The 20,604-nt window shown below is 34.8% G+C and overlaps 5 protein-coding genes across 59 annotated transcripts in view; 2 read left to right on the top strand and 3 right to left on the bottom strand.

Annotated features, from left to right (window-relative positions):
• LOC129573784 (RNA binding protein fox-1 homolog 2-like) overlaps positions 1-12,384 on the top strand; it is a 43,285-nt gene extending 30,901 nt beyond the window's left edge. For 21 of the 50 annotated variants that reach the window (XM_055454848.1, XM_055454857.1, XM_055454846.1 and 18 more), the window contains 6 exons: positions 347-500; positions 6,613-6,718; positions 9,109-9,236; positions 9,531-9,651; positions 9,968-10,089; positions 10,837-12,384. In XM_055454848.1, coding sequence (XP_055310823.1) covers positions 347-500; positions 6,613-6,718; positions 9,109-9,236; positions 9,531-9,651; positions 9,968-10,089; positions 10,837-10,942 — 737 coding nt within the window. In that variant the 3' untranslated portion in view covers positions 10,943-12,384. Of the gene's footprint in view, positions 1-346; positions 501-6,612; positions 6,719-9,081; positions 9,237-9,530; positions 9,652-9,967; positions 10,090-10,836 lie in introns of all 50 variants that reach the window. The other 29 variants (XM_055454825.1, XM_055454841.1, XM_055454830.1 and 26 more) reach the window with 3 other exon arrangements.
• A 515-nt stretch (positions 12,385-12,899) lies between these two features.
• LOC129573798 (proteasome inhibitor PI31 subunit-like) lies at positions 12,900-14,805 on the bottom strand. 3 transcript variants are annotated; one of them, XM_055454902.1, is made up of 4 exons: positions 14,415-14,805; positions 13,816-13,977; positions 13,491-13,718; positions 12,900-13,398 (listed from the first exon to the last, which is right to left on the bottom strand). In XM_055454902.1, exons 1-4 carry the CDS (start codon positions 14,562-14,564, stop codon positions 13,312-13,314), a joined length of 627 nt encoding a protein of 208 aa, XP_055310877.1. In that variant the 5' UTR covers positions 14,565-14,805; the 3' UTR covers positions 12,900-13,311. The 3 variants fall into 3 exon arrangements, with proteins under 3 accessions (XP_055310877.1, XP_055310880.1, XP_055310878.1); XM_055454905.1 differs by having other exon boundaries at positions 12,900-13,283; positions 13,404-13,718; positions 14,415-14,801; XM_055454903.1 differs by having other exon boundaries at positions 12,900-13,283; positions 14,415-14,800.
• Positions 14,806-15,509: 704 nt separating this feature from the next.
• LOC129573794 (tetraspanin-11) lies at positions 15,510-16,827 on the bottom strand. 2 transcript variants are annotated; one of them, XM_055454896.1, is made up of 4 exons: positions 16,528-16,827; positions 16,202-16,432; positions 15,979-16,128; positions 15,510-15,914 (listed from the first exon to the last, which is right to left on the bottom strand). In XM_055454896.1, exons 1-4 carry the CDS (start codon positions 16,579-16,581, stop codon positions 15,510-15,512), a joined length of 840 nt encoding a protein of 279 aa, XP_055310871.1. In that variant the 5' UTR covers positions 16,582-16,827. The 2 variants fall into 2 exon arrangements, with proteins under 2 accessions (XP_055310871.1, XP_055310872.1); XM_055454897.1 differs by having other exon boundaries at positions 16,202-16,478; positions 16,528-16,572.
• On the top strand, positions 15,512-19,505 carry LOC129573789 (putative methyltransferase C9orf114). 2 transcript variants are annotated; one of them, XM_055454888.1, is made up of 6 exons: positions 15,512-15,881; positions 16,008-16,232; positions 16,735-18,460; positions 18,548-18,750; positions 18,846-19,118; positions 19,194-19,505. In XM_055454888.1, the coding sequence occupies exons 3-6, from the start codon at positions 17,880-17,882 to the stop codon at positions 19,454-19,456; spliced, it is 1,320 nt and encodes a 439-aa protein (XP_055310863.1). In that variant the 5' UTR covers positions 15,512-15,881; positions 16,008-16,232; positions 16,735-17,879; the 3' UTR covers positions 19,457-19,505. The 2 variants fall into 2 exon arrangements, with proteins under 2 accessions (XP_055310863.1, XP_055310864.1); XM_055454889.1 differs by having other exon boundaries at positions 15,765-15,881; positions 16,004-16,232.
• Positions 19,506-20,166: 661 nt separating this feature from the next.
• The window catches only part of LOC129573779 (epidermal growth factor receptor substrate 15-like 1), a gene marked incomplete in the record, with an annotated part of 7,899 nt that continues 7,461 nt past the window's right edge, over positions 20,167-20,604 (bottom strand). For both annotated transcript variants that reach the window (XM_055454815.1, XM_055454816.1), the window contains 1 exon segment: positions 20,167-20,414. In XM_055454815.1, coding sequence (XP_055310790.1) covers positions 20,176-20,414 — 239 coding nt within the window.

Below are 20,604 nucleotides of genomic sequence, written 5' to 3'. Positions count from 1 at the left end.
GTCGCAACCCCACATATTTTAAATGGCATTTCCATTATATAAATATAATTGTTAATCTAACCGCATGCATTTTCCTTTATTTTTTTCGTTTATTTTTGGCACGCACAAATTTTGACCACATACATTTCGAACAAACAATACAAAAAACGAAATCAATTGAAAAATCACGGCATCGCTACTACAACAACATCAACGTTCAATGAAATATATACGAAACAAATACGAATTATTAAAAAAAACGAATAAAACTTATCATATGACGAAAACTTTTGAATCAAAACTCAAACCATGCAAAATGCAAAAAAAAATCAAATGAAAATTGACACAAACGCGATATCTCAATCAGCACTACGTGGAGTAGCAATTCAAAGAGGACGAGCGGCTCGAACTGCGGCTGTTTTTCCGCCAGCTGGAGCAACCGCTACAGCTTTTCGTTTGCCAACTCCGCTCGCAACAGCTGCAGCGGCCAGTTCAGCTAATGCTTTGCATGGATTTGCGCCGTAAGTAATAATACCTATTAATTTAACAAACCAACCAACCAACCAACCAATCAAACAAACATTCAGAAATCAGCCATCAAAGAAAACAAAAAGAACACAACAACTACTATAAACAGAAAATTCCGAAGAGTAGACACAGTAGAGCTGTAAAAAAACGATTGACGTTGACATTATAAACAAAAACATCGCGGACTTTATTATGACAATTTATCTTTATTTCAAAGTAAAAAGAAACAACAACAACAACATATAGGGATAGGAAACGTTACTTTGTCGAAGAATTTACCTCATTTTCACTTCCGTGTGGTTTTAATTAGGAGACACAAGCCGAGAATTGTAAAACAAAGCATTTGACTGCGTGCGAACGAAAAACAACATTCAAATTAATTTAGAAATGAAAAAACTCATGATTTATTCTTTGGTCTATTTGGTAATTTTTGACTAACAAATTCCTCTAAAATGTGGACATATTTATTTGTATTTGGAAAAAAAGTACAAAAGTACTTGGTGCATGTGTATATTCAAATGAATGAATGACTGTATGATTGTATTTTTGTTTATAGCATCGGCATATCATCATCGACATTGCCAAACGAACAATATTTTAAAATACAACGGTTTTGTGGTTTTTGCAGCGTTTGTGTCTCTGTGTGTATATGTATATGTGTGATACGGAACTCTTAGCGACTTTTTCGATTATCTTTTTAATTTTTTTCATTTTTTTCATTTTTTCCGTATGAAACCCTTTTTTTTATTTTCCCTATTTAGTAAATTCAATTTCAAAAAAGTTTGACTTTGTCAATAAAAAAATATTTTTCGGTGCGATGCACACCGTTTTGTTTAGTTCAACAACAAAAATTGAATCCACTTGTGTATTGGTGTTGCTGTCGCTTCGTTCGTCTTTCTTGTTAGAGTGAGATATGTATATATGAACGTAACAGCTAGCTGTCCCGCTCAAACACACACACTAACTGGCATTCTGGATTTTTCATTTTGGCTGATTCTTATAATTCGCATAAACACGAATTCACAAAGAAAAGTATATATACATTCTGAATGTACTACTGTGTCCAAAAAGTAAGGTGACATTGCATTTATTTTGAAAATTCTTTATTTATTCTTCCAAATCAATTTCATCGCCTTCAAAGTAATCCCCTCCCGATACAATGCACTTATGCCAACGGATTTTCCAATCTTCGAAACAGTTGAAAAAGTCGACTTCAGGGATGGCCCTCCGTCTTCGCTGCGGCTTCAATCTGCTCTATCGTCTCAAAACGGTGTCCCCGGAGCGGTCTTTTGAGCTTGTTGAACAGCCAGAAGTCGCACGGTGCCAAATCAGGTGAATACGGTGGTTGTGGAACGATATGAGTCGAGTTTTTGGCGAAATGTTCACGAAGAATGATCGCATTGTGAGACGATGCATTATCATGGTGCAAAAACCAAGAGTTGTCTTTCCACAATTCCGGCCTCTTTTGGCGGATAGCGTTACGCAAACGACGCATAACACTCAAATAATATTCCTTGTTGACTGTTTGACCCGGGGGAAGGAACTCATAATGCACAACACCCCGATAATCGAAGAAAACAGTCAACATGACCTTGATTTTTGAGCGACTTTGGCGCGGTTTTTTTGGTCTCGGCTCACCTTTGGCACGATATTCGCTCGATTGGTCGGTTGTTTCCGGGTCGTAAGCATAGATCCAAGTCTCGTCTCCAGTGATCATGCATTTCGTCTTGTCAATGTAGTCAGAAAGCATTGTTTCACACACGTCAACTCGACACCTTTTTTCCAAAAAATTCAATGATTTCGGTACCAGTCGAGATTTGACGCGTTTGAGGCCCAAAACATCCTTCAAAATGGTATTGACTGAGCCTTTCGATATGCCAATATCATCAGCAAGGTCTCTAATCGTTAATCGACGGTTTTCCAACACCAAATCTTTAATTTTTTGGACGTGAGCTTCGTCGGTTGAGGTTGATGGTCGCCCAGCACGCTCGTCGCCTTCGACACATTCACGGCCTGCTTGGAACTCACTATACCACTTGTAAACATTTTTTTTCGACATAGCCTCATCACCAAAGGCCTTCTGCACCATCCTCAACGAATCCGCAGCAGAAAATTGATTCCGCAAACAAAATTTAATGCAAATTCTTTGATCAACAAATTTCGACATCGCAAAAAACGAGAAATTCACTTTTAGCAGTCCACAAAACGAAGCGTATCTCAAACACTAATGAATATTTTGACGTGTAATTTGGCAGGGATGTCAAAGACAGTCCTACCAACCTAAAAATAAAAGGATTTTTTCAAATTCCCCAGCGCGCTAAATTTTAAATGCAATGTCACCTTACTTTTTGGACACAGTAGTAGTATATATTAAGCCGACTTATTGGTTTGCGTTCACGCGTATGCCTTTGTCGTCGGCCCCGCATACTCAGTGTGGTTGGTTAATAAGCAACTGTGCTGCACGACTCACGGTCGGTGCAACATACTGTTCGTTGATATACACTTCGGTGTACGGAGAGAAGTGGATTACTCATGAGGTGCCACGCAAAGTATATACAAGCTTGCTTTTTTTTCCTTTTTGCCTTGGTTTTATGGAATGGAAATTAATTAAACAATAATCAACTTTGCAAACGGCATGTGTGCCAATATTTGTTTGGATCTATTTGCAATTCACAAGAGAAATTGCACCACAAGCTGGTATTTGCAATAAACGATTCGTTTTTATTCTCAAATTGTGTATAATTTGCAATAAATGCAAACTTGTAATGAGTTCCAATGAGGACGTGAAAAGTATTGCATTTCCTTTTATGTATTTCTAGATTGTTTTTTTAAGTGTAGTCTTCTTCCTCGCCGTCACTACCATCATCATTATCGTAATTTCTTGGAGATGGTGGATTCTGTATGTGTGTAAAAAGCAACAGCCATGAATGTTTCTGATTCGCAATTGGTTTAGAGTAAATCATTCTTTCTAACATTGTTTGTGTATGTGTGCACTGATTTAGCACATTTGTATCCACAAGTGGATAAGGATAAGATTTAACTTTGTAATTTTCAAATATTGAAAGAGAGTCGCAAGTTTTTATTGGAAACACAGAAAAAAGGAAGCATGCAACATATATATTTATATATATCTATATAAAGTGTATGCACGTCTAATTTCGTATCTATAATGAATACGGAAAAGGTTAAAAATCGTTTTGTTATGGCTCTTTTCGATAATCAGAATTTCAATTAAGTAATTTAGATAAACTTTTTTACACTAGCTCATGAAAACCGCATTGATTTGTTTGTATGTTAGTAAATTCTCAAATTAGAAGGTTCGCCCAGGTAAACCATTTGGAAATGTGGTAAAATCTTCCCAACAAATCTTGTCATATATTTATTAGGCCGTACCTTGTTCTCACCTTTAGGAAGTGGATCATTTCTTATCTCCATGTTTACACAAAATGCAAGCTCAATATTTCTTATTACTGTAGAATGTCACTGACGCACATATGTATAGCTAGATTTCAGAACAGTGATTCGTCCCTATAATTTAATATTAAGAAAGAGTTGATGTCCCAACCGTATCGATTATGTTACCATTACTAACAGTGTAGCTTGAAGTGTCACCATCACTATATTTATATACGTACATAAACTTAAAGTCAAATGTAATAGTAAGTGATTGAAACCGAAAAAAGCAACATTAAAACAATCGTAAATGATTAAACCTTCAAGTAAATAAACTTTATTGTGTCATACAAATACATCTGTCATTCATAAATCTGCTTTGCACGGCTTTAAAACACCATATATTATGTTAATGCCAAGAAAACCGAACCGAAAAAGTACCCGATTTTACGTTCGTTTTTAATAGAAACAGTTTTTTTTTTTGTTATTTTTTTCCTTAAATACTTCAGAGGGGACAAAAGATTTGTCACCAATGAATGTAATATAAAATATAATCCACAATTGTGTTTTAAGAATAAATAGAGCTTTAATCGATCATTTTGTGTGTATATATAGATACAAATGCTGAATAACAACAAATCAAGAATGTGTCCGTTTTGTTTATATAGTATTTCTAATTTTTCTTGAATATGCATAAACATTTCAACAAGTCTGAATGAAACAATGTTGTAGTGCTCGACTAACTCAATATATTAACTATGAATTTAACAAATCTACGTTAATGCTCTTGAAAATTGTAATTGTGGGCTTGTCTGCACCTTTGCAGCATTACGAATGGGAAAAGCTATGTTTCCTATTCTAATATTATTTCCAAATGAAACTTAGAGCTAGAGTATGGGAAAACTTCGACCGCAGCAAAGAGCGCGACAATTTGCTTAAAAGCCAATATATATATAACTTTATATGCTATATTAAACCCGGTATACGTCTCTGTCGTCGTCGTGAATGTGTATACAAATGTGAAATGTCGAAATGGCCAAATGCCAGAAAATTTTGCAGTTCAATGATTTAAACCGATCGCATAGTTTTTGTCAACCACTATTTTTACACTTTGCTGTTTTACGTAAATTGTTCGGACTCATTGCCCAATGTTTCCTTTTTCCCTCTTAATATTTTTTTTATTCATTCCATTGGCGCCGAACACGCAGAAGTAAAAAATTTACTCAATACTACATGGCTGTGCCAATGCAACGGAATAAATCAAAGTTATGTTCTTTGCGTTGATTTTCTGCTCCATATTCTAACTGTATACAATACATATTTCTTGGTCGCCTCGTTTGGTACTACCCCAAAAGTTTTCAATTGTTTTTTTATTCATAGGGTGCACGTTAAAATAACACACTGTTCAATTTTAGATGATACTGCGGTCCGCACGAATCTAGTGCTAAATACTGCATGGCGCGGGCTATTGTACCATTCAGAGGTTTTGGCTCGATATTCGGTTCAAAGTTATGTTTGTACGTACACCACAGGCCATAAGTTTGGATACCCCTATGAAATATATTGTTTCTACGTTTTTTGAACATTTTCAGTTGAAATTTAGTATTGGACATGAAAATATATCGAAATTCTGACCGAATGGAAGATTTGGAAGATAACATTTGGCCGGCCTATGGCCATCTTTTGGCCTTTGAGCTGTGGGAGCCAAAATCGAAGTCTTAAACGGGCCATCGGATTAAAAAGTTATATACGCCATTGGTAAGGTCTTGAAAAGTAGATGTGTATTAAACATCAAAATCGGCCAGCTTTTGGCCAAGATATGGCTGATTGAAGATTTCTGCCAAAAATTACAAACAACCATATCTTGGCCAAACGCCGGCCGAGTTTTATGTTTTCCACCTGAAATCACATCTACTTTTCAAGAACTTTCGAATGGTGTATAAAACTTTTTAATCCGATGGCCCGTTTAAGACTTCGATTTTGGCTCCCACAGCTAAAAAGCCAAAAAATGGCCATAGGCCGGCCAAATGTTATCTTCCAAATCATCCATTCGGTCAGAATTTCGATATATTTTCATATCCAATACTAAATTTCAACTGAAAATGTTCCAAAAACGTAGAAACAATATATTTCATAGGGGTATCCAAACTTATGGCCTGTGGTGTATATGCAGCCAATATTGAGTATATTCAACGTTCACGCACACGCACGCAATAAAAACTATGAATGCCACGGTAGCTCGTGCAATGCAGTATTTATGCACTAAATTCGTGCGGATCGGTACGTAAATGTCAAAGAAAGCACATTATCAGGATAGTATTCAGCTGGGTGTAGTTTTTGCGAAGCAACGAATTTGATTGTACACAAAATGCTTATGGAAATGTAGAAATTCATAACATAAAGATCAGGAGTCTCCAGATAAATTTACAGTGATTTGGATCGCCGCAACCATTTTCTCAACATATGCATCATTTGATGTGTTGAATTTTATGCATTTATTACGCTCTTCTGCTGTCAGTTTTCCATCTCGAGCATAAATCACCGTAAACTAAGCTGTGGTGATGTTTTAATCTTTTTTGAATTGTTTGCTTAATACTAACCCTAGTGGCTTGAACAACTAAAAATCCAATTTAATTGAAGCAAAAAATAATTTCGATAACATTCTTTACAATTTAATGATCTCATTTATACGTTTTCATTCACCTTATTTAGTGTTTACTACGACCCATTCTTGGTTGCGGCAGCTCAACAAGTTCAAGCTCAAGCTGCAGCAAATTCAATTCAAGCAGCACAAGTTGATTCAAACTTTCGTCTCCAGGTTGGTTTTATTTATAAATTATTAAAATATGTAATTTTTTATGTTTACTTACGAACCTTTTATGCAACTATATGATTTTCTCCTTTGGCAATTTTTTTTATATTTCAAACAAATACATTTCATTTTTTTCATTTAAAACCAATTTGATCCTTATACAAACATTTTTATGGTGCAATTTTCATTTGGTATTTATATTTTTGCAAAAAGTTTAATAAACATTCATGTCAATTGCTTCATAATTTCAATGGTATTCAACTAGATGGAAAGCTTTGCAAGCATTTGCAGACAAATTTACATAGGAATTTCCTATTTGAAAAAAAAAATCAATAAGGGAGAGTCGTCTAAGATGGACACATTGATTGACCGCTATAAAAGTCTTAAATGTGGATATTGTTTGAGACTTATATATACCGTTGGAAAGAGGACCTCAAAAGGAAAGTTTTTGCCTAAGATTGTCATTCGTTTGCATTGCAAAAAAGAATTTTATCGCACATTTTCCGAACACCTTGAAAGTTGACAAAAAAAATTGTCGTCTAAGATGGGCCACCCCACAAAATTTGAAAAATAAGAGAAATAATGAAATGGTAACACCATATTTCGAAAGATTTGTCAATTTTTATTCATTTATGTGCTTACAGCGATGTACTTTCCGCGTTTTTAATAAGCTGACGTCCACGACGATTTTATGAAGGTCTTGGTGTAGCTGGTCGCAATAGGCCAACATCAGGCAAAAAATACCATAGAATCACTTTAAAACGCTATGCGATTGCTTAAAACACGATTTTCAAACATAACAATAGAGTTTGAGCGCATAACAAAAAAAATGTTTGGCCCATCTTAACCAAAACACGCCATTTTTTCATGACGACAAATTGTTTTCCCATGATGAAATACACCAAAATTATCTTTGTACACTGAAAATAGGTACTTTTTACAACACGTTTGATATATTCACTTTCGAAAATTGTCAAAAAAATTCACACCGTGCTTGTCGACAAAATGCACTAAAAATGATTTTTCACAAAATTTTGAAACGAACATGTTTTATCATACATAGAAGATCTCTTTACTCCTCTGAGCACTACCAAAACATAGCTACCGATGGTGCATTAACATGTTGCTGATCAGTTTGCGGTTAATATGGCGCCTGCCAAAATTTTCGGGGGTGGCCCGTCTTACCCGATGGCCCATCTTAGACGACTTCCTCTTATATTTTATTTCATGATTTATGAAAAATTCAGTGGTTCAAAGTTAAAATTTCGAACAATGTTCCTTTTTAAATTATCCATCTAACAATTATTAGCCTAAATGTATCCGATTCCGGTCACATATCCAAGCTTGAATATGGGCATAGATTTAACCTTCAAACACTTTCGAACGCTTGTTCGACCGTTCGACATGATTTTTAAAAAAATCATATTGTTCGTTCGTTCGTTTGAAAATGTTTTGTTCTTTGTTCGGTCCGAACAACATTAATTTTTGTATGAAAAAAAGACTTTTTCGGAACAACGAACGACGAACAAAACATTTTCGACGGAACGAACGAACGTTCGAAGCCAACACTACCGTCACTGAAGTTATCACGAGATCTTTGATCAAAAAAGTGAAATAGAAACCACAGTGAATCAATAAATTTTTCATGTGTGAGACATTTTTACTGAACTGAGTGCTTGATTCTTCTCGGTGGCCTAGCATCGAAAAGAAAACTAATTTCTGTATTGAAAACGGCGCCCGAGCAACTTAGGCCATAAAATTTAACACAATACAAAAATTAAGCGACGAAAAGCCATTTAAACTATGTATTTATTCATTGTCAGCTACATTTGTCAAATCATTGTATGAATGTGTGAGCGTGGCGTATTTTGAATTGAAACGGAGTGAAATGTTCTAGATGATTTCTGCCAGCACTCACACGCTGGCTCCAGATACATTTGAGTATTCTAAAAAATAGAGTGCCCGAACGCCTTCGGTGGAATTGATTTCCCCAACAAACGATAATTGGAGCTGTCCACGAAAAATTCATTTTCAGAAACGAGGATGCATTGTTAGTTCATTAAAAAAACGAAGATATTTTTCAAATTCCGATGCTTAGGAAGGGAGCTGACGATCCCCCTGACCCTCTTCCTGCGTACGCTCATGATCATTGTGTTCTTTCTAAAAATAGCACGTTGTTCTGAAGCCAATAAGTAAACAACAGCCTGCCGGGATGAAAAAAAGAAACAAATAAAATGTTCTCTCCGTTGAATATTTGTTTATTTCATGAAATGGAGTGATATCAGCGTATATTAGAAATAAGTTGACATGCTGTTCGATCGTCTGAGTTTAAAGAATTGTGTGACATTTATTGTTTTTCAACTATATAGATTGATTCGAAATCTAAAATTATACAGGCACAAGCAGCAAATCCGTTAATGAATAAGACAACCATGTCACAAGCGGCGGCGGCAGCAGCAGCAGCAGCAGCAGCTAACAATGTGCAGGCAGCCGACTATCGATCCACTCATGTTTTACATCCCAAGTAAGTTTTCATTTTAGTGATCAATTCTGATGATATGGAGAAATTCGGAAAATTCCAAAACGTTCAACGTTCTATATTTGGCTCGGCCAACCCACAAAATATGAACTCTTCAAAACGCATACTCATTAATTTATTGCGATTTTTCAACTGAATATTTTGCTCGAATTGTTTCTTTGATTCTATCTTGTCCTCTTTTTCGTTCCTGTCACTCATCAAGAATTTGGCGATGTTTGGAAAAAACTAAATATTCTCTTGTTCTGTGTGATCCTGATTGTATTTTTCTTATTCTTATAGCCTTACGACCATGACACCGACGGCAACAGTTAATAGTGTGCATGCGGCACAAGCGGTCGTTGCTGGGCAGCAGAATGCGTTAATCGCACATGCACAGCAACAGCAAGCCGCGTATGCAATTGTAAGAATCCAGTGATTTGAATAAATTTTAGAGAATAGCAAGCAGCAATTTCCATATCTAAGCTCCCCGCTTTTAGATCGGCTGGAAGCCGCCAAGCGATACAAGAGGCATTTAAATCGTTTTAAATCTAACCACTTTTAAACACTCGTGCTACATGCTATTTTCTATAATGACAAAAAAAATCTTTTGCAGAACCATTTACAAGGAAATATCCTGAGCGAATATCCTGAAGGGGCTTTGCAATAATTTTTGTCGTTAGAATTGAATTTTCGGTCGTTTTTTTTTCTCAAATCAAAAACCATTTTCGACATTTCAGCCGGCAGCTACATTGAATGCAGGGATTACGGGTATGCGAGCAGCAGCAGCATATGGTGCAGCTACAGCTGCAGCTGCATCTGTTCCAAATCCAAGTTTAGCTAACTACGCAATGGCAGCTGGGTAAGCAAAAATATTCTCATCATTGGAACCTAATAAAGACGGACAAGAACAATAATAGCGGAACAGACTCGCGACTTTCTATAGTGCAAAACTGGACGCGGTTGGCGTTGATTTTCACATTTCAATTTTTTTCACATTATTAGCTTTCGATTGATGAATGACGACGACGGCGATGATGACGACGATATATATGTGTTGGTTGGACGCTTGCTTCGAAATTATACATCAAATTTACCAATTTTAATTTTTCAAATATCGATATGACCTTCACCAAAATATTATATTGCCAAATTTAGTTAAAAGAGCCAAATGAACTATTCGACATTTTTGTCATTTATTGCCTTTTTTCTATTTTACATAGTTGAGAATTCAACTCTTGGCGCTTTTGTTGCAAGACCTAGACATATCCACACAATTCAATGAGTAAATGTGCATAAGACGTCGACACTTCATCGAAAAGCGTTTATCAACCAATCAAACGCAAATACAATAAATCCATACGCAGAATTTCCCAATCAATCAATCAATCAAAATGTGAAAAAAAACAAGTCTCAATCAATGTTCAATATAATTAACCAATCGATATTCAATTGGTGCAAATATACATATAAGTCACGGTAAATTTACGAAAGTGGTTAAATGAACCACAATGACTATGACATTGGTGATAAGATTTTTCGATTTCGATGAGTATACATATGTCATGATTTGAGAATAACAATATTTCTTTTACATCGTCCCATTCAGATATGCACGTGAGTTTCAGGATCCATATCTCAGCCATGGAATAGGTCCTGTACCTGGCTACGGGGCTATGTATCGAGGAAGTTTTAATAGATTTACACCATACTAGTGGCCCCCTTGGGCCTCTCAACCCCCTGGGCCAACCAGGATGAATTTTATGCACTGTAAAATGCATATGTAAAGTCTTTTAGAATCAAATGCAGAAGAAGAAGAAGAAGAAGAAGAACCATCAGACCATTTATTGATTCCCCTTCGTATTGAGAGCATTACTACAATTACCTTTGTTCAGCGCAGTAATCATCGAAACAAACATACTGAAGCAAAAGAAAACATAAACATAGACAAAAAAAACTTTGTTCAACTGGAAATTAATACAAGTATGTCTTTAGAATTGACGGACATCTTTGCGATAGATATTATCGCACAGAAAAAGAGAAACGGACATTTTGACAACAAAACGCACTTGAAACAGCTCAACACATTTTTTTCTATCCAATTTTAGATTTAAGACACGAATAAAGAAAACTATCATTAGCTCTCATAAAGTCATAAAAGCTACCGAACAAAAATCATAAATCACCATGGGGCATATTTACATAGCCCTTCAAATGTCAAATGTGTAACATTTAAGTTTTATAATTCTCGCTCAATTGCCACACAGATATTCCTCACATCGAAACAAAGTCAAATTTTTTTTCAGATTGTTGATCAATCATTTTCGATAAGTCGGCAATCAGCAGAAAGAAATGGATGCCACTACAAAATCTTATGAATTCAATGGAAATAAATGTGTGTCATGGAAAAGGCATTCGCAGTTTTTTTTAGTTTTACGCACAAATAATAATTAAAGGCGGGTCTGAATATATGATTTTTTTTCATGATTTCAAGTGCTTTGCATTGACATTATGCGAAAGAAAGAAAGAGAGAAGCAAACAAACAATACTCAATCAAATTTAAATTTAAGATGAATTTAAAACAAAAATCGTTTCAGTTATGTGTGCATTTTATTGCAATACAATGTAACAGCTACATATAACTAACATATATGAAATTAGCCATATTCACAACAAAACGTGAGCAAACATAAATATTCAACCAAAAAGAAATCATTTTCTTCTTTAGTAATACATAGTTATAAATGATGAAAAAAAAGCAGCCAAAGTTGTTGAAACAGTCATTTAGGAATAGAAAATTTATTAGGATAGATTTAGATCTTCTGTTGTTTCATACTCACTATTCTCACAATGAAATATGCTTGTACGAGACGCTTTCTGTATCGATATCGAATTAATTAGAAAAGAACACACAAATTTTACTCTTCCATTGCTACATTTTGATTATTTTATTTTCCTCTACACATTCGATGTCACTTCGCTTCATGCGAGCAAGATATTTCACTGTGAGAAACATAATCACAAACAAATCTCAATTGTTGAGAATACTCTGTCAAAAACAAACAAATACTCAATTCAGTTTATTTGAAGTAAATCGTGATGATTGTTGACGTACAGCATACATATCTTTCAGAATTAAAAATCCGTAAAAAATGTTTATTCCTGTTTTTTTTTCTCTTGAGCACGATTTTCTATCTAGGCGAACCGTGGGAAAAATGAAGAATTACCAGGAGAAAATTGAAAATGGTATTTATTTTTGAATTAAGTGTCTTCCAGTCTTACTCGCTATTGTTGCATGTCGAACACAAAAATCTATGCAAGGTACATACACATACATACACACACACACACACACACACACTGATTTCGCTGAATGTTGTTTCATTTTTTGTACGTCGGTATTTGTGTGTGCGTTTTTGTTTTATGTGTTTGGGATAGCATTTTAGATTTTTTTTTCAAATGGTTTTTTTTCACTGTCAAGATGCAATCATCTGACGCATCTTACTTTTAAAAGCAGTAATTTTTATTGATAGAATCATAAGAAAAATGTGATGTCAAAGCAAAAATATTTGGGCCGGTTATTATTGCCGAAACGATAGCATCTGTACAACAATATTTATTCATGTTTAAAAACAACTCATACGGAAAAATATAAAAATAAAAACTGAGAAATTGATTCGTGTAGCAAATATTCGTCGGATAAAGTGAAACATTCTTTATTTAATCTTCCAAATAAGGAGCCTATAAGTGAGGCTGAGATGCTTAACGACGACAATGTAATATTTTCCAATTTTATCGTCTATAACAATCGTCGTTATTTTGGTTTAAATCATAATACAATTTTCCATTAATAATAATAATATAATTACATTTTTCCATTTAAAAAATTGAGAAAAAGACATTTGACTTATGCTTTTCGTGCACTTTATTTTCTTTTTCAAATTACAATGCATTTAATTTAGAAGAATGTACTGATCTGTAGATCTTTTTCAAATGGGACTATTCATTTTTTTTTCGGCCCTCAACACCAATGAAAAATCTTTTCATTTGAGATACCTGTGGTTTGAAGAAAAGAGGATGAGTTTTAGACAATGATTTTTTTTATTGAATTTGATGCAACAACAACAAAAGCAGCTAAAACAGCAACAACAAAAGAAACTAAAACAGCAAACTAACCAAAAAAAAACGAAATCATTAAACATTATTAACAAAAATTCATTCTTTTAAATGCGTGTAATAAAAAGCACAACCAACAATAATTACAGGTATTGCAATGCAGGCAACGGTAAGTTTATTGCTCCAAGTTAAACCAGATGTACAAAACCGCTGCAAAACTGATGGCTGGGCTGTGAGAGGATCCACCAATTCGCGTTGCAAACGGCTTATGATAGCATGAAATCCTGGTACCATTGTTAATAGTCCGCCTTGCATCGACTTTACTGTGTCTTCGATAACAAAGTCTATCTTTGTTTTTTGCATTGCGTCACCATTCTAAAATTGAACGAAAAAAAGATATATCCACATTTCATCAGAAGTTTTTTTCTTCTCTTTCTCTTTCTCTCTCACTCTCTCCCTCGCCAATGCTTACCAGCAACGTCAAAATAATTGTGCCATTGTTTTTCACGTCACCTAGTAACACGAATACTTTGCGCTCACGTACATATCTAAGCTCGTATAGTCGGCGGTTTCCATACCAATTTCTCGGCAATAGTAAGGAGCCACTGTTTTCTTCTTCTGGTTGGAGTGTTATCTGTGTTCAAAACCGAAAATCGTTTCAAAATCAAATTGATTAATCAATATAAATAGCCACTTTTCGGTTATATGTCGGCAACAACATCATCGCAGACGATGGTTAGAAAAATTCAATACTCTACTCTGTAGGCTATGATCAAAAAATTAAAAAAACTACTTTTTCAATCAAATTCAGCGAACTGTACTTTGAAAAAATTTAGCTATTTCAAAAACCAGGGACGAAGAATCGATATGATCAGCGCACAGCCCACGATATCGTGTACGCCAAACGCACACAAACGGTCTGCGAACATTTCACGAAGTTTCAAATATTATTTCAAACATAAAGGAAGCAAAAATGCCCATCCAATAAAGTGATTGCGAGTGAGCTAAACGCATGAAATGATCAAATTATTGTACTAAAAATGTGCAATTTTGTGATTGTGAAAAATTTACCTGTTGGCCTAATCCTAAGCATAGAAAACCATTCCGAATAACCATACTGTGATGAATTATTGCAACAATTAAGTCACTTTTGTTTTGTACGTCCGTTTTGATGGACTCATGAAATATCGCAAATGCATTCGATACTATGTCGATCGACATGTTTGTATTTTTGTGATTAAAAAACAAATTTCACAGTTTTATAAAAAATATAAACAATTTTTCTGTCTTTTCTTTTTCGAATAGTTCAACACTTTTGGTATAATTTAAAACAATGACATTTTCTTTTTGACACATTGACATATCTATTTTTTTTATTCTAACAAAGAATCACATTGAAGTTGTACACAAATGAAATGTTCAATTTCACATACGCATCGATTCATTTATACTTCATTTCGCCTTATCATCATTAATGTCAAAAAATCAATGGAAATCAATTGAAATGAATTTGCTTGAACAATGATAACTTTAACATCAAAATATTTGAGATAATTTTATGTTCAGTAAAAATGTTGATAAATTTTCTCAATCAAATGTGACAATCTATCAATAGAGACATCTATCGGAATTTTAAAGTAACATTTTTATTTTATTTTTTTTTCTCATTTGATACGATTGTTTATGATTTTTTTTTTCGGTTATTATTCGATTGTTTCATTGAATGATTAAAAAAAAATAAATCCAAAACAAAAAAATTGTGTTGTGTATTGTTCGAATCAATTTCCATTTGCTTTTTCTTTCATAAGAGAGAGAGAGTGTATGAGATGGAGAGGAAGAGAGAGAGAGAGATTGAGCAAGCAGAAGAAAAAAATTCAAAAAATTTAACAGAAGAAAGTAAAAAAAACGGGAGAGATAGAGAGAGAGAGAGAGAGAGAGAGAGAGATAAGAAAGAGAAGAGATAAAAGAAATGCAAAAAAGTAGTTTTTTAGCGTGGTTAAAACTGATTTTGCAGTGTGTGTGCGTGTGTATGTGTGTATATGTGTGTGTATGTGTGTATGTGTGTATGTGTGCACTAATACTAATAAACGTGGATTAAACCCGCTTTTTCATACTACTTACAGTCACTTAAACAGAATATAATCAGATGAGCATCATCAAATCACCTTAAATTAGTGTTTTTCGTCGATGACTTGATGCCATTCTCGTGCAGGTAAAAATTATGCTGATTAACACCATCATTTGAACAGCAGCAAGCACCAGTCCGCCAATTAAAAAGAGTTTAGTGTGATGTTCATACCATGTACTCAGATGTTCCAGGCAACTTTGACTGTACCGTGCATGATTGTATTCGTGTTTCAATAAAGATTGACAAAGCGAAATATTTAGTGGTTTCGGGTCGAGATAAGAGCGTTTCTCATGGCTATTTTGAAGAATGCAACACGTCGCTGGAACGACCCAATCCCGTTTAGCATAGTTTTGTAGTTTCCAAAGTGACATATCATAATCCAAATTGCTACTGATTGCACAGCATTTGAAGTGAGTTTGAACCAAATCGATTGATGCCGTCAGCTGAAAAGTCATCAATTTTTTCTAAATCGCCTGCTCAAACACATAAATAAGAGTTCAATTTTACCTGTTCTTTTCCGGGTACGCCATAGCTAGACTGCAGCATTTTCACCATGAGCGATTCATCCAAGCTTAAGCCAATACATTGTGGCCATACAGCTGCCATCGAACAAAATGAAAACTCAACTAACAACCAACATAACACTATCAAAAAGTACTGGAAATCCAATAGAATACTTGTTAAAAAAAAAACAAACAAAATTAAGGCAAAAACAAGTACAAGTACATACAATGCTCAACACAAAATAGTTACTCAAGCAGGTAATTGCCCACCATCCAATCAAAGAAATGAATATTGCAATTAGTCCAGCTCCTGCTAGACCGAGTGCAATGTAGTAGAAAAATGGGTGTTGAAGACTCGATAGTGTTTCACTATTGGCTGCAATCACTCGCGATAGTAAAATCCGATTTGAATCAGTGAATAATTTGAATCCAGCAGACAGCAATGCGAAGCCACAAGCCTTTTTGTGTGTTTCCATCATAATATTAGAAAAGAAAGACGTTTGTCTACATCACAAAATGTGTTAAAATTAATCAAAGTCCACAATTGGCTCACCGTCAGTGTAAAATTGCTCAACACAAGCACAAGCTTGTCGTTTAAGATTTTCATAGTTTCTCTGGCCAAAAACAATTCTAATTCTCTAAATAATTTGAATCAAAACAGGTTCACTTAGAACATTTTGAACAACTCGAATTCGCTCCACGAATATTATGTTTAACAGCACATTGTGCACGCAATACTGAAAATAAAATACTCTTTCAGGTGCAAAATATGGAAAGTAAAACCAAACAAAAAAAGTTCGAATCATCATCGCATTAAATTGTGCATCAATAGAAATTCAATGACACCCGAAACAATACAAAAGAGTTTGTATTAAAGTGCACCAAACTGTATTGTACGCGTTCGTATTGTTAAAGCGAATAATGAAAAAAAAACCGTTGACCGGAAGAGCGTCACACATTAATGATCGTGAGTTGTGTAAACATATACACAATTTTGTGGCCTGTTATGTTTATTTGATTCTTCAAAACACAAATGAAGTTGTTTTTGAACATATTTTATTTTTTGATATATTAATTAAACACTTTTATGTGATGGAATTTGGAGAAAAAAAATCATTCAATGAATCAACCAGAACCAGGGGTCAGTTTTAATAGTTGTCACGATTGAGGGCCTCCATTTCCGATCGGATACTGTTTACGATATCGGCCAATGCTTCAGGATGGACACCCGCTTCACATAGACGGATGCAAACATCTAAAGTTTCAGCACTGAGACCAGTATTGAGTAAGTGTGACATGTTGTAAAGCGTTTTTCGAACTTTTTGCGACTGTTGTAGTTGAATGTAATTTTGCTCATTTCCATTGGTACGTGCCTCGTTCGTTTGATCGGAAGATGACATGATGTTGCGATTCCTCATAGCTATATGGAACACAAAGCCAAATATGTTGTTTTTTTAAATTGAAATTGAATGAAAGTATGAACAAAAGAACACATACTGGATTGTAAAAATGAATAGTGTGTAAATAAAATTGGTTTTTCCGGGAATGTAATGTAACACAAAAATCAAAATTCGAATGTTTTCGGAAACAAGAAATAAAAATGAAACTAAAATTTGTGAGAGTATTCTTTCTCTCGTAAAACAGTCAAAATAAACTGACCTTCTGGTATTCGGTTTTCAAGGAATGTCAAAATCAATGAAGATAAAACAATAAATTTGACTTCGACAGTAGAATAAATGTAGTACTAGATTTTAGTCGTACTAGGTCTACACACAACAATGACAATTCAATGAATGATACTTTTAATGTAAACACACGTGTTGGCTTGACTAGAATTGAATGTGATTTCAAAAAAAGTTTTAGTAAAAATTCATCAACATATTTGAGATAGAATCCAATTATTATATGTTGATTGGTAACATGTCAGCGCCGGTAACACATACTACTAAAAAGAAATCCTGGCGCGAAATCCATCGTGAACAAAAGGAACAGCGAAAAGTTTATCGTGAACAAAATTTAGAGAGGAAATTGGAAAAGCAGAAAAAGCGTGAAGAGCTCCAACGACAAAAGGCTGAAGAAGAAATTCAAGAGAAAGCTACACCGGCAGTATCAACACTCAGTATTGCTGTGCCCGGATCAATTCTAGAAAATGCTCAATCGGAAGAATTGCGTACCTATTTGGCCGGGCAAATCGCAAGAGCCGCTTGTATTTTCAAAGTGGACGAAATAGTTGTGTTTGATGATCTTGGTGAAGATAACGCCAAGCGTGCCAAAAGATCCGGTGACACTTGGCAAGAGGAAGACAATGAAACTAAAAACGTTCGACATTGCTGTGTGCAACTGGCCCGAATTTTACAGTATCTGGAATGTCCACAATATTTGCGAAAATTCTTCTTTCCATTGCATCGAGATTTGAAATATACGGGACTTTTAAATCCACTGGACGCACCACATCATTTACGGCAACAAAGCGAGTTCATTTTTCGGTACCCATGTTTTTTCTTCTACTTTTTCACTTTGAATGAATATTTTGTCGTCAAATAAATCCAAAACACATTCTATTGACATTTTAGCGAAGGTGTGGTGAGCGGAAAACCGCCAAAACAAAGCAAAGGATCCTACGTCAATATTGGATTGCTCAATGACTGTTTAGTTGATAAAATACTTACGTCTGGTTTAAGAGTCACAGTTAAATTGGAGCCCGATCAAGAATTGAAATCAAAGAAGATCCGCGGAAAAATTGTGTCGCCGTTGCAGCCGCGCCTTGAAACCGGTGGTAAGTTTTGTAAATTTACTAGAGCAACAACAACAAAAACTACAGTATGTGCACGAGCAAAAGTCGTAAATAATCATTTTTATATTAAAAAATAGTTTACTGGGGTTACCAGGTTCGGATAGCCAAAACGTTTTCAGACATTTTTACCAAATCTATTTACGAGAATGGGTACGATTTGACAGTGGGCACTTCAGACAAAGGCACGGATATTCACACAGTTGACAACAAAACAATGAAATTCAATCACGCAATTATTGTTTACGGTGGTGTATTGGGCTTAGGGGCAGCCATCGAAAATGACGATGAACTAAATGTTGATGATCCGAGTCTATTGTTTGACGAGTATATTAATGTTGCGCCAAATCAGGGTAGGTGAAAAAATTTCGCATAAAATTATCACACATACATGCAAAGTCATAATGATATTTTACTTCATTGATTAGGTTCGCGTACAATTAGGACCGAGGAGGCAATACTGATTTCACTAGCTGCTCTAGAAGAAAAAATGGAACCACTGCATCGGCCAAAAGTATTCGACTTATCGCATTCAATTCCTCAGAGTGAGGATACGGGCATAAAACCATCATTCAATGCTGTTTCCGCGAAGCGAAAACACAAACAATTTCAAAACCAAAACGATACAAATAGCAGCGTTGCTTCACCTAACAATACATTTGTAGAAGAAAGTGTTACAGCTGAAGATTGAAAAAAAATGGAAAAAAATTAAATTTAAATAGAACCAAGTGCGATTCAAACGAATTGTTTTATTTATCTTCAACACGGATTGTTGATACATTTATAAAAACACAGTGCACTTTTCCTTCCAGTATCGCCACATTCAAGGGACAAGGCCACATATTTAAGCCTAACTTACAACATTAAAATCTACTTAAATCTACTCCTATGAATTGAATGCGCGCTAGCATTTTTCGCGTTGTATCGACGCTGGATAACGAGTGTTTATTGTATTCGTGATTGCTGCTGAGCGATGTATCGTTATCCCATGTACGTAATGTATCTTACAGCCTCAATGTCTCCACACTAGACCATTGTCGATATTCATTGTTGTGTGATGGTGCTGAATCAGCATTGTTCACTCCATCAGTTTAGAGCATTTAAATGCCAGTTTTTTTGGAAAACTACTCAGACTCAATCTCTTTGATTTGAACCTGACCTTATTCTATAAATTCTTACCGTTAAATTTGTATCCCAATGCGACTGGTAAAAATAGTTTGAACAATGCATAAATGCAACGATTTCATCATTTGGCACAGTTAATAAAATACGATGCCACGAATATTTCACAATTTTCAGGTAAAATGGAATTCGGATGCAAAAGCTATTGCCATATAACATTTAAAAAAAAATCGTTACATTTTTTCTACTTAGAAATGTCGGAAAAATATTACAAAACTGTTTATTGGTTCATAGATTTTTTATTTGAGTACTTGAAAATTCAATGTTTGCGAAGTGATCTGAGTCATTTGTCAACGATGAAAATGCGTCAAAATTGGCAAAATTATCTACAGCCGCGTTTTTGTTGTTCGAATCACCACCATTACCATTAATTGTTTCAGTCCGGTCAAATTCACCACTTCCTATTGAAACGTTAGCATTAATCTGATCCGATGCTTTCTTTGAAAGAGTTTTTTTGCTTAGATCTTCTATGATAAATCGTTTTGTTTTTTTTACGATGATGCGATTGAAACAATTTTTTGAGGGAGCCCGAAAGAATGAAAGGAAAAAAAAACAAAACAAAACAAAATTAGTTATGATTCAGTAAAAGTTGAATTTATTCCAAAACTTTATATAATATCTAAAATAAATGTTAGATGCTTACTAAGGAATGATTTT

The sequence above is a fragment of the Sitodiplosis mosellana genome, unplaced genomic scaffold (genome assembly GCF_009176505.1).
Source record: "Sitodiplosis mosellana isolate CC-2019 unplaced genomic scaffold, AAFC_SMos_1.0 Smas_scaffold_6102, whole genome shotgun sequence".
In the NCBI taxonomy this organism is placed as follows: Eukaryota; Metazoa; Arthropoda; class Insecta; order Diptera; family Cecidomyiidae; genus Sitodiplosis; species Sitodiplosis mosellana.
This window is presented reverse-complemented; position numbering and strand designations above follow the sequence as displayed.